Genomic DNA, 12,445 nt, shown 5'->3' with positions numbered 1-12,445 from the left:
TCGCTGACGGTCGGTGACGGTCGCCGACGGTCGCCGACGGTCGGTCACCAACTTTATTGTATGCAGTTTGATTTCATACAAGCTGACACGATTTTATGGCAGCAATTTAAACTTAAATTATCAATAGGTACTTTTATACATGTCTCACACCTGGCGTTACTCACGTGTTTAGTCGACGGTAGCCCGACAGTTTCGAACCCTTCCGGGGTCCTGACTCACCGGGACTCAGTTGGAAACTAGTCGGGCTGACGTCGACTAAACACGTGCGACATGTACAATGGAAATCACTCACGATAGTTTAAACGCTAAAAAAGGTACTTCTATTTTTTGAAAATACAGAGTACATTGTATAACTATCCCTATTGGCTCAAAGTCGAGTGAACATCAAACTGAAGTGATACGTCCAGTTTGCTAGCCTACCGGCCTTATGTTAGGACACATATCGCCACCAGCTGAGATCGCAGCCGACGACTAACAAAGGGGCCGCCATAATTTGACACACGTTCGAAGGTGTCAAAAGGTGCGTAAACCTCGCACTCATATATATGTGTAGGTACGAAGTTGTCTGTCTGTCCGGAGTTTGTGATACTGTTCCTTTCCACTTGTGTGAAGTCAACACAAGTGACACAAGTAACTGCTACATTACTGACACGAGTCGCTTGCACGAGTCACTTGCACGAGTCACTTGCACGAGTCACTTGCAGGATGTCAGCACTCAGCTCTCACAGTGTTGACACAATCGCAATCCCTCTAACTTCTTCTCGTTTTGCTGAGTAAGTGCTCGCTCATATAAAATCTCTTCATAGTTACACTCATTTCACACTTGTTGTCTGTATACTTCTTTCTGTATAAATTGGTGAGAATATTGATTTTAAAACTTCTTGCCTCTATTCGAGTTAGGTACCTAAAAGGGTTTATGAAATCATTGAGAAATAAGAGAATACAGCTTTATTCAGTTAGATACAAATCTCTGAAATAAATTGAAAGGTCTGCAAATTGAAATTATCAGTTTTCAAGCAAAATAAATAAACTCGGACTCCAACAGTAGTGCCATCCTCTTCTTCAAAGGGCAAACTGAACGGGACGGCACCTCTTGGAGCTGTCAATATAGTTGAGAGATTTGTATACAATGGGGTATATAATATACAGTAGGTAGTCAATTTTTTTTGTTTATTATAATAACTACAGTGCAAAGCATTATTGTATTTATATCGAGTAATGTATAATTTATTGTTAATTTTGTATACTTGTGATAAGTTATTGTATTTTTAGTTCAGATTTTTTAATGTTAGCATGAACATTGGTAATATGCGTCGTTAGATTATTGACAAGTGAGCAGTTAACTACAAACGTACAATCTGTCGGTACATAAATATACTGACGGATCTAACTCGCATAATACAAATACAATTCTGTAATATTTTATTTAAATAATACCTGTGCCGAGAATCTATACCTATAGTCCCTACAGAATGAGTCCTCACGCGCCATTTTAACTCTATTGCTCAACTATCATGTCAAAAGTACGGTTCACTTTTAAAATAAAGACTAAAAATAGTACTTTTGACATGATGGTTGACACAAAAAGTTAAAATGGCGCGTGAGGAGGTAAATGTTACTAGTTATGCACGTAAAGAGACTCGTCTATGTATATAAAGTGTATGTATAAATTTGGGATTCGATAGCATGTAATAAATTGAGAACGAAAGATGGCTGCTGACAAATTAACAAAATGAAATGTTCGAAGCAACAATTTAATTACCCACATACAATATATTTGTTAAAAGACACTCGATAATTTTATTGTTTAAGTTTTATATCCTCGCATTACTGGAGGTGGAGGTGGAGGTGGAGGCACCGCACGTCTCCGCCGTAGGTCACTACTCCATGGATCCTGTACTGCAAACTTTCAGCTTACTAGATTATAGCTTTGAGAGCATAATTATTATGAAGCCTCGAGAACAGAATTCCAATATTTCATATTTCTCTTTCACCCCTTGATTTGCTTGTATTTTTAGCTAGTTTGCTTCGTCGAACTACATCTGGACTGTGTCCGTTACTTTACCGTGAAGTGCTAAAACCGTAATATTTGTGATACATTTGAATGTAGGTACGTATAAGATAAATGTTGTTGTTCCTGTTTGTTACTTTCGTCTCATTGAATTCCCGCGAGTAGTACCACTTACGAGATGGCGTTTGTTACTTTCGTCTCATTGAATTCCCGCGAGTAGTACCACTTACGAGATGGCGTTTGTTACTTTCGTCTCATTGAATTCCCGCGAGTAGTACCACTTACGAGATGGCGTTTGTTACTTTCGTCTCATTGAATTCCCGCGAGTAGTACCACTTACGAGATGGCGTTTGTTACTTTCGTCTCATTGAATTCCCGCGAGTAGTACCACTTACGAGATGGCGTTTGTTACTTTCGTCTCATTGAATTCCCGCGAGTAGTACCACTTACGAGATGGCGTTTGTTACTTTCGTCTCATTGAATTCCCGCGAGTAGTACCACTTACGAGATGGCGTTTGTTACTTTCGTCTCATTGAATTCCCGCGAGTAGTACCACTTACGAGATGGCGTTTGTTACTTTCGTCTCATTGAATTCCCGCGAGTAGTACCACTTACGAGATGGCGTTTGTTACTTTCGTCTCATTGAATTCCCGCGAGTAGTACCACTTACGAGATGGCGTTTGTTACTTTCGTCTCATTGAATTCCCGCGAGTAGTACCACTTACGAGATGGCGTTTGTTACTTTCGTCTCATTGAATTCCCGCGAGTAGTACCACTTACGAGATGGCGTTTGTTACTTTCGTCTCATTGAATTCCCGCGAGTAGTACCACTTACGAGATGGCGTTTGTTACTTTCGTCTCATTGAATTCCCGCGAGTAGTACCACTTACGAGATGGCGTTTGTTACTTTCGTCTCATTGAATTCCCGCGAGTAGTACCACTTACGAGATGGCGTTTGTTACTTTCGTCTCATTGAATTCCCGCGAGTAGTACCACTTACGAGATGGCGTTTGTTACTTTCGTCTCATTGAATTCCCGCGAGTAGTACCACTTACGAGATGGCGTTTGTTACTTTCGTCTCATTGAATTCCCGCGAGTAGTACCACTTACGAGATGGCGTTTGTTACTTTCGTCTCATTGAATTCCCGCGAGTAGTACCACTTACGAGATGGCGTTTGTTACTTTCGTCTCATTGAATTCCCGCGAGTAGTACCACTTACGAGATGGCGTTTGTTACTTTCGTCTCATTGAATTCCCGCGAGTAGTACCACTTACGAGATGGCGTTTGTTACTTTCGTCTCATTGAATTCCCGCGAGTAGTACCACTTACGAGATGGCGTTTGTTACTTTCGTCTCATTGAATTCCCGCGAGTAGTACCACTTACGAGATGGCGTTTGTTACTTTCGTCTCATTGAATTCCCGCGAGTAGTACCACTTACGAGATGGCGTTTGTTACTTTCGTCTCATTGAATTCCCGCGAGTAGTACCACTTACGAGATGGCGTTTGTTACTTTCGTCTCATTGAATTCCCGCGAGTAGTACCACTTACGAGATGGCGTTTGTTACTTTCGTCTCATTGAATTCCCGCGAGTAGTACCACTTACGAGATGGCGTTTGTTACTTTCGTCTCATTGAATTCCCGCGAGTAGTACCACTTACGAGATGGCGTTTGTTACTTTCGTCTCATTGAATTCCCGCGAGTAGTACCACTTACGAGATGGCGTTTGTTACTTTCGTCTCATTGAATTCCCGCGAGTAGTACCACTTACGAGATGGCGTTTGTTACTTTCGTCTCATTGAATTCCCGCGAGTAGTACCACTTACGAGATGGCGTTTGTTACTTTCGTCTCATTGAATTCCCGCGAGTAGTACCACTTACGAGATGGCGTTTGTTACTTTCGTCTCATTGAATTCCCGCGAGTAGTACCACTTACGAGATGGCGTTTGTTACTTTCGTCTCATTGAATTCCCGCGAGTAGTACCACTTACGAGATGGCGTTTGTTACTTTCGTCTCATTGAATTCCCGCGAGTAGTACCACTTACGAGATGGCGTTTGTTACTTTCGTCTCATTGAATTCCCGCGAGTAGTACCACTTACGAGATGGCGTTTGTTACTTTCGTCTCATTGAATTCCCGCGAGTAGTACCACTTACGAGATGGCGTTTGTTACTTTCGTCTCATTGAATTCCCGCGAGTAGTACCACTTACGAGATGGCGTTTGTTACTTTCGTCTCATTGAATTCCCGCGAGTAGTACCACTTACGAGATGGCGTTTGTTACTTTCGTCTCATTGAATTCCCGCGAGTAGTACCACTTACGAGATGGCGTTTGTTACTTTCGTCTCATTGAATTCCCGCGAGTAGTACCACTTACGAGATGGCGTTTGTTACTTTCGTCTCATTGAATTCCCGCGAGTAGTACCACTTACGAGATGGCGTTTGTTACTTTCGTCTCATTGAATTCCCGCGAGTAGTACCACTTACGAGATGGCGTTTGTTACTTTCGTCTCATTGAATTCCCGCGAGTAGTACCACTTACGAGATGGCGTTTGTTACTTTCGTCTCATTGAATTCCCGCGAGTAGTACCACTTACGAGATGGCGTTTGTTACTTTCGTCTCATTGAATTCCCGCGAGTAGTACCACTTACGAGATGGCGTTTGTTACTTTCGTCTCATTGAATTCCCGCGAGTAGTACCACTTACGAGATGGCGTTTGTTACTTTCGTCTCATTGAATTCCCGCGAGTAGTACCACTTACGAGATGGCGTTTGTTACTTTCGTCTCATTGAATTCCCGCGAGTAGTACCACTTACGAGATGGCGTTTGTTACTTTCGTCTCATTGAATTCCCGCGAGTAGTACCACTTACGAGATGGCGTTTGTTACTTTCGTCTCATTGAATTCCCGCGAGTAGTACCACTTACGAGATGGCGTTTGTTACTTTCGTCTCATTGAATTCCCGCGAGTAGTACCACTTACGAGATGGCGTTTGTTACTTTCGTCTCATTGAATTCCCGCGAGTAGTACCACTTACGAGATGGCGTTTGTTACTTTCGTCTCATTGAATTCCCGCGAGTAGTACCACTTACGAGATGGCGTTTGTTACTTTCGTCTCATTGAATTCCCGCGAGTAGTACCACTTACGAGATGGCGTTTGTTACTTTCGTCTCATTGAATTCCCGCGAGTAGTACCACTTACGAGATGGCGTTTGTTACTTTCGTCTCATTGAATTCCCGCGAGTAGTACCACTTACGAGATGGCGTTTGTTACTTTCGTCTCATTGAATTCCCGCGAGTAGTACCACTTACGAGATGGCGTTTGTTACTTTCGTCTCATTGAATTCCCGCGAGTAGTACCACTTACGAGATGGCGTTTGTTACTTTCGTCTCATTGAATTCCCGCGAGTAGTACCACTTACGAGATGGCGTTTGTTACTTTCGTCTCATTGAATTCCCGCGAGTAGTACCACTTACGAGATGGCGTTTGTTACTTTCGTCTCATTGAATTCCCGCGAGTAGTACCACTTACGAGATGGCGTTTGTTACTTTCGTCTCATTGAATTCCCGCGAGTAGTACCACTTACGAGATGGCGTTTGTTACTTTCGTCTCATTGAATTCCCGCGAGTAGTACCACTTACGAGATGGCGTTTGTTACTTTCGTCTCATTGAATTCCCGCGAGTAGTACCACTTACGAGATGGCGTTTGTTACTTTCGTCTCATTGAATTCCCGCGAGTAGTACCACTTACGAGATGGCGTTTGTTACTTTCGTCTCATTGAATTCCCGCGAGTAGTACCGCTTACGAGATGGCGTTTGTTACTTTCGTCTCATTGAATTCCCGCGAGTAGTACCACTTACGAGATGGCGTTTGTTACTTTCGTCTCATTGAATTCCCGCGAGTAGTACCACTTACGAGATGGCGTTTGTTACTTTCGTCTCATTGAATTCCCGCGAGTAGTACCACTTACGAGATGGCGTTTGTTACTTTCGTCTCATTGAATTCCCGCGAGTAGTACCACTTACGAGATGGCGTTTGTTACTTTCGTCTCATTGAATTCCCGCGAGTAGTACCACTTACGAGATGGCGTTTGTTACTTTCGTCTCATTGAATTCCCGCGAGTAGTACCACTTACGAGATGGCGTTTGTTACTTTCGTCTCATTGAATTCCCGCGAGTAGTACCACTTACGAGATGGCGTTTGTTACTTTCGTCTCATTGAATTCCCGCGAGTAGTACCACTTACGAGATGGCGTTTGTTACTTTCGTCTCATTGAATTCCCGCGAGTAGTACCACTTACGAGATGGCGTTTGTTACTTTCGTCTCATTGAATTCCCGCGAGTAGTACCACTTACGAGATGGCGTTTGTTACTTTCGTCTCATTGAATTCCCGCGAGTAGTACCACTTACGAGATGGCGTTTGCAAGTTCACTCGCTAGATAAAATCACACAAACAAACCAAAAATGCACCAGTCAAAGGCCTATAGTGCTAAACTAAATACCAATATAGGGTGTTTGCAGTGTAGCTAGTAGCACGGGTAGTGGGTAGTAGGTAGTAGGTAGCTACCCTCGCAGCACTGCGACTTGTAAGTAAGCTTGGAAAAGGACAGTCTTTTTCTCAAGATCTCCTTTTAGGTATCATTTAAATATGCGGTATGTAAAAATAGGTAATATTAAATACAGAAACCAAGGGGATAGGGTGTCAATGTGTTAACCAAGGTAAGATGACAGGAACATAAATATACATGCAAGGGCACGTTCATCGAGAGCCGACGCACACACACACACACACAGACACCTACACACAACTAATGCCTAAAACATTCACTTCTGAAATAATATATTCAATCTGAACCCTATGATAATTGAAATAAAGATTAAACTAGCATATCTCCTGCCAATACAAAACTAATCGAAAATAGGCAGTTAATCATTTCGTTTCACTTACACACACTACTTGTATATAGTGTGCGAGTGAGAGGGAATAATTGACGCCGCCATTTTCGATTAAAGTGTGCGTGTGCCTCAGCTCGTATAGTACAATGTTGTAATCCCACGTGTGTGTGTGTGTGTTCTGCGCACGAACACAGACAGACGTATGTAGCCAATATCCGATCAAGTGAAACTAGTGTTAGTGTACTGTATGAGTGAGTGAGTGAGAGCGTGTCTGTGAAAGGGAAAGAGATACAGCCCGCTTTGGGAAGAAACTGGACGTTTACATTGAAGATTCATATGTAAAAGTAACGGTGTAAGTATAAAACTTTATTCAACGACCAAAGTCTTTGGGGTTCATGGCAGCTTAATTACATCGAAAGTATATCGATTCCCATCATCTGGACATAGAAATCGAGATCTTTAAAAAAAATTGAAACCTCTTGAAATCGTTATTAAGTATCAAACTATCTTAAATCTACAATGTAAAGTCAGTTTTTCCCGGGAAGTGTAAATTGTAAGACAATTCCAGTTTGTAAATAGTTTTGAACAGTTTTGTTGTAACTAAGTAATTCATGTTTATATAATTATTATTATAATATACATAATTATTTAATTTCCAGAAAAATATAATCACCATTGCATTTTACAATTGTTTGATTTCCTTCACCTTTTCCACGCGCCATGGTAAAGTGCCTGCCGTCTGCTGTAGGCTGTAAAGGATATCGCTTTAGGACTTGGGTTACGTCCGGTTTCAATATTCATTCCATCTGTAAGGCGGCAAGTTGCTTAGCAACGATCTTATTCGTTACAACTTACAAGAGACCATGACATTTATGGTGAGGACAGGTACAGTACGTTTCTAAGTAACTAACTTGTCGACGGATTACAGTAATTCGAATGGTACTGTGGAAAATAAAATGCTTTTATTAACGAGTATGTATATTATTTATTAACAAATACTTTCCAGTGGTACATATAATATTATCGGCTTGTGCATCAAACAAACAAAATCATACTTAATGCAATATTTAGAGGATTCAACAAAATACATTTTGAAAGGAATGTTTCAAAATCATTGATCCATAGACTAGAAATTGGTTGATTTTGCTGCAACTGGACCTATCTTAGTGGATGTCTACGTCATAATAGTTACCTGCATTCTGCATGCCCGATCCGTCTAGTAGCTTGAGCTGTGCGTCGATAGATCAGTCAGTCAGTCAGTCTGTCACCTTTTCCTATCATACATATATTTGGGTAGTACATTTTCGTAGAACGACTCGTGTTACCTACTACTTCGAGCTGCTGTGGCAGTCGGTAGTAGGGCCCAGGACGACAACACTGGTCGCGCGCGTACGTGTGCAGTGCAACGCGCTCGTGTGTGTGTCTGTCTAGCTGTCACGCTGTAGGTATTCAGTGCAATCATAGAATATTAAAACGAGAACAAAACTTCAACATACAATTGACAATATCATACATGATTATAAAATTATTATTATTATCGAATGTTTTAAATATATTCGACTCATTCGAGTGAATACAAACCATTCATTTAATTGTATACCTATGTGTTAGTGTATGATGCGTACAAAATGACTTCTCACGCACCATTTTAACTTTATGTGTCAAAGTACCTACGATTTTAGTCTTTATTACAAAGGTGAACCCACAGATATACACCTACAGATATGCAACAAGCGTGGCCCCCTCAGTCCCTCCCGCTCAAGCAGAGGTACTTGTGAAATGTTATTCCGTCTATTTTACGTTCGCTTCGGCTATTGTAGCCCAGTATACTGCAACCCAGCACAACTTAAAAAACAACAAAACAAACAATTATTTCTTCAAATTTTAAAATACGTAAGTCAACATAACCTTACTTTTACGTTGTTTGTCAAGATCTCACGTACAAATACATCTTGACAAACAAAAAGTGGCAACGGTGATAAGGACAGAAAGAAATAATTTTGTCACGTTCTAATAGAGCCTAAATGCATTTAGCTATCTCGCTCTAACAGTAAGAGTCACGATAGGGCTACTTTTACAGGTATTTATTCTGAGGGTGAACCACACTGTTGACATGACAGTTGATCCACAGAGTTAGCATGGCGCGTGAGAAGTCATTTCGTACGGACTATAATTCGGTTGTACACAAATCAAATAAACTGACAAGGTCCGAGTGATATCTTTTTGAGTAAGTCCCATTTGTTACATACAACTTGACGTCATCTGACTAAATGAGACGTTCATCCTAACTTGTTCCATGCGGGAACCCGGTGCGGGCGTGTGCGGGGGGCGGGGCGTCGGCGAGGGAACGCTCCGCACACCCGACATCGTCCCGCCGCCGCGCGCCGAATTGTTTACATAAAAATATAATTGGATTTTTTGTAAAATCACTGGTTAAAGATACCATAGGTAATGTATTTAATGGTTAGAAAGGAGCTAGGGCAACTAATTTCCCATTGGTCGAAAGGGTCCAGAAGCTCCAATTCGACCGTGACCCTGCAGGCATCGGGCCGGCCCCCACTCACGGGCCCCGGGGCCTGGCTCCAGGGTGCGGGGGACACGGCACGACTACCGCTGCGCCGCGAGGTACTGGTGCTGGTGCTTGACGAAGACGATGGCGGCCAGCTCCTTGCAGAACTCCTCCAGCACGATGAGGCTCTCCACCAGTCGGTCGTGGTCGCCGCTGTAGACCAAACGACCATCGATCAACTTCTACACATCCTTGAAATATCACTTTTATAGAGAAAGAGGCAACTTGGTGCGTAACAAATTGTAAACTGACCGGAGCCTCAACACTTACATGTCGTCGTAGGCGGGGTCCTCGCTCATGAGCTGCAGCCGGGTGTTCTCGATCACCTTCGGGAAGTTCTTGATGCGCGGCACCTCCACGGCCAGTCTGCGCGCCGCGCGCTGCAGCGCCTTGAACAGCGTGCGCGTGGCGGCGGCGGTCGGCAGCCCCGGGCTCAGCAGATACTCGTGCAGGGCGGGGTGCGGGATCAGCGCCAGCTTCGACACTATCGAAGTGAGATGCAAGTTCACTTGGTAGGGCTGGTCGGGCATCGTCGACAGCAGTTTAAACAGCATCCGTAAAAATGGGCCCTCATCGAATTCCTCTTGGAAAGTTTCAGGGTCATCTCTATTTAGTATGACTAGTTGTTGAGTGAAGGGGCAGGTTTCGCCTTTTCGGCGTTCCGCTCGTGGTGAATGTGAAGTGCTCGGCTCGGGTGCGTCACCCTCCCCGCGTCTGTCGACCTGCGACAGTCGTCTGTTAGTCGCCCGCGTGTGGAGGTTGGCGGGTCTCTCGTCGAGGGGATATGTTTTGTTGTGTTTATTGATTGCCGGTTGTTGGTCGCGATCGACGAGAGGTTGTTCGGTGACATTATCTGCGTCCGTGTGGTCGAGGTCGGGTCGGGTAGCATTCGGTGTGTATGTTTGGGCGTCCTGCTGTGAGGGGTCGTGTCGGGTGTCGCAGTGCATGTCGGCCTCGGGTCGGCTGTCGTAGCTGTGCGTGGAGCTCGCCGTGTTGTCGAGCAGTGTGTCGCTCCCGTTGCTGCCGACTCGCCAGTTGTACGAGGACGTGATGTCCAGCCACAGCTGAAACAGTCATTGTTACATAATATTATAGTTCTGTTACGAAAATTAAAATAATATTGGCGAGAAGAAATAGAAAATTCTCCATTAAAAAGCTATGTAGGAAGTCTACTTACTTCGATCATACGGACATGCATGTCCTCGTGTCGCGTGTCGCGTGTCGCGTGTCGCGTGTCGCGTGTCGCAGCCACGTCCGTGGTACTTGCGGAGGAACGGGGCTCGTCTCTCCAGGCAGGATATTGATCGTTTCTATTTGCCTCTTTTAACTTTTTCTGCTTGTTTGACTACTTACCGACCGCAGTGTCGCGGGAAACTACTTACCGACCGCAGTGTCGCGGGAAACTACTTACCGACCGCAGTGTCGCGGGAAACTACTTACCGACCGCAGTGTCGCGGGAAACTACTTACCGACCGCAGTGTCGCGGGAAACTACTTACCGACCGCAGTGTCGCGGGATACTACTTACCGACCGCAGTGTCGCGGGAAACTACTTACCGACCGCAGTGTCGCGGGAAACTACTTACCGACCGCAGTGTCGCGGGAAACTACTTACCGACCGCAGTGTCGCGGGAAACTACTTACCGACCGCAGTGTCGCGGGAAACTACTTACCGACCGCAGTGTCGCGGGAAACTACTTACCGACCGCAGTGTCGCGGGATACTACTTACCGACCGCAGTGTCGCGGGAAACTACTTACCGACCGCAGTGTCGCGGGAAACTACTTACCGACCTAGATATTATACTAGCTGATGCCCGCGACTCCGTTCGATGTCGGCTGGATGTTTGAAAGCCCGTGGACTCGATTCTCCGGGATAGAAGTAGCCTGTGTCACTCTACAGACTAACTATATCCATGCAAAAAAGCACGTCGATCCGTTGCACCCCTCACACCTCCCTATCCGCCTTCTCCTAGTTTTAAATACTGGTTCTTTTTGATTCAAAAGCATCCATTTCCGAATGTCAGAAGTGAGGCATCAGGTACCTGGTAGTGGCGCTGTGCGTCGTGCACGTCGTGCTCGCAGTCTGCGCCCCCCGGGTCCGACAGCACGGCCCGCGGCAGCAGCATCAGGTACCTGGTAGTGGCGCTGTGCGTCGTGCACGTCGTGCTCGCAGTCTGCGCCCCCCGGGTCCGACAGCACGGCCCGCGGCAGCAGCATCAGGTACCTGGTAGTGGCGCTGTGCGTCGTGCACGTAGTGCTCGCAGTCTGCGCCCCCCGGGTCCGACAGCACGGCCCGCGGCAGCAGCATCAGGTACCTGGTAGTGGCGCTGTGCGTCGTGCACGTCGTGCTCGCAGTCTGCGCCCCCCGGGTCCGACAGCACGGCCCGCGGCAGCAGCATCAGGTACCTGGTAGTGGCGCTGTGCGTCGTGCACGTAGTGCTCGCAGTCTGCGCCCCCCGGGTCCGACAGCACGGCCCGCGGCAGCAGCATCAGGTACCTGGTAGTGGCGCTGTGCGTCGTGCACGTAGTGCTCGCAGTCTGCGCCCCCCGGGTCCGACAGCACGGCCCGCGGCAGCAGCATCAGGTACCTGGTAGTGGCGCTGTGCGTCGTGCACGTAGTGCTCGCAGTCTGCGCCCCCCGGGTCCGACAGCACGGCCCGCGGCAGCAGCATCAGGTACCTGGTAGTGGCGCTGTGCGTCGTGCACGTAGTGCTCGCAGTCTGCGCCCCCCGGGTCCGACAGCACGGCCCGCGGCAGCAGCATCAGGTACCTGGTAGTGGCGCTGTGCGTCGTGCACGTAGTGCTCGCAGTCTGCGCCCCCCGGGTCCGACAGCACGGCCCGCGGCAGCAGCATCAGGTACCTGGTAGTGGCGCTGTGCGTCGTGCACGTAGTGCTCGCAGTCTGCGCCCCCCGGGTCCGACAGCACGGCCCGCGGCAGCAGCATCAGGTACCTGGTAGTGGCGCTGT

General features: G+C 46.2%; 1 protein-coding gene across 1 annotated transcript in view; it reads right to left on the bottom strand.

Moving 5' to 3' along the window:
- Positions 1 to 12,445, bottom strand: part of LOC117992251 (FHF complex subunit HOOK interacting protein 2A-like) — a 52,546-nt gene that overhangs the window by 19,135 nt on the left and 20,966 nt on the right. Inside the window, exons 12-13 of the mRNA XM_034979913.2 lie at positions 9,747 to 10,540; positions 9,273 to 9,629 (exon numbers count right to left, since the gene is read on the bottom strand). Coding sequence (XP_034835804.1) covers positions 9,515 to 9,629; positions 9,747 to 10,540 — 909 coding nt within the window. The 3' untranslated portion in view covers positions 9,273 to 9,514. The remainder of the gene's footprint in view (positions 1 to 9,272; positions 9,630 to 9,746; positions 10,541 to 12,445) is intronic.

This window comes from Maniola hyperantus, chromosome 21 (assembly GCF_902806685.2).
Source record: "Maniola hyperantus chromosome 21, iAphHyp1.2, whole genome shotgun sequence".
In the NCBI taxonomy this organism is placed as follows: Eukaryota; Metazoa; Arthropoda; class Insecta; order Lepidoptera; family Nymphalidae; genus Maniola; species Maniola hyperantus.
Note: the sequence above shows the minus strand (reverse complement) of the source record. Positions and strands in the feature narration are given on the sequence as shown.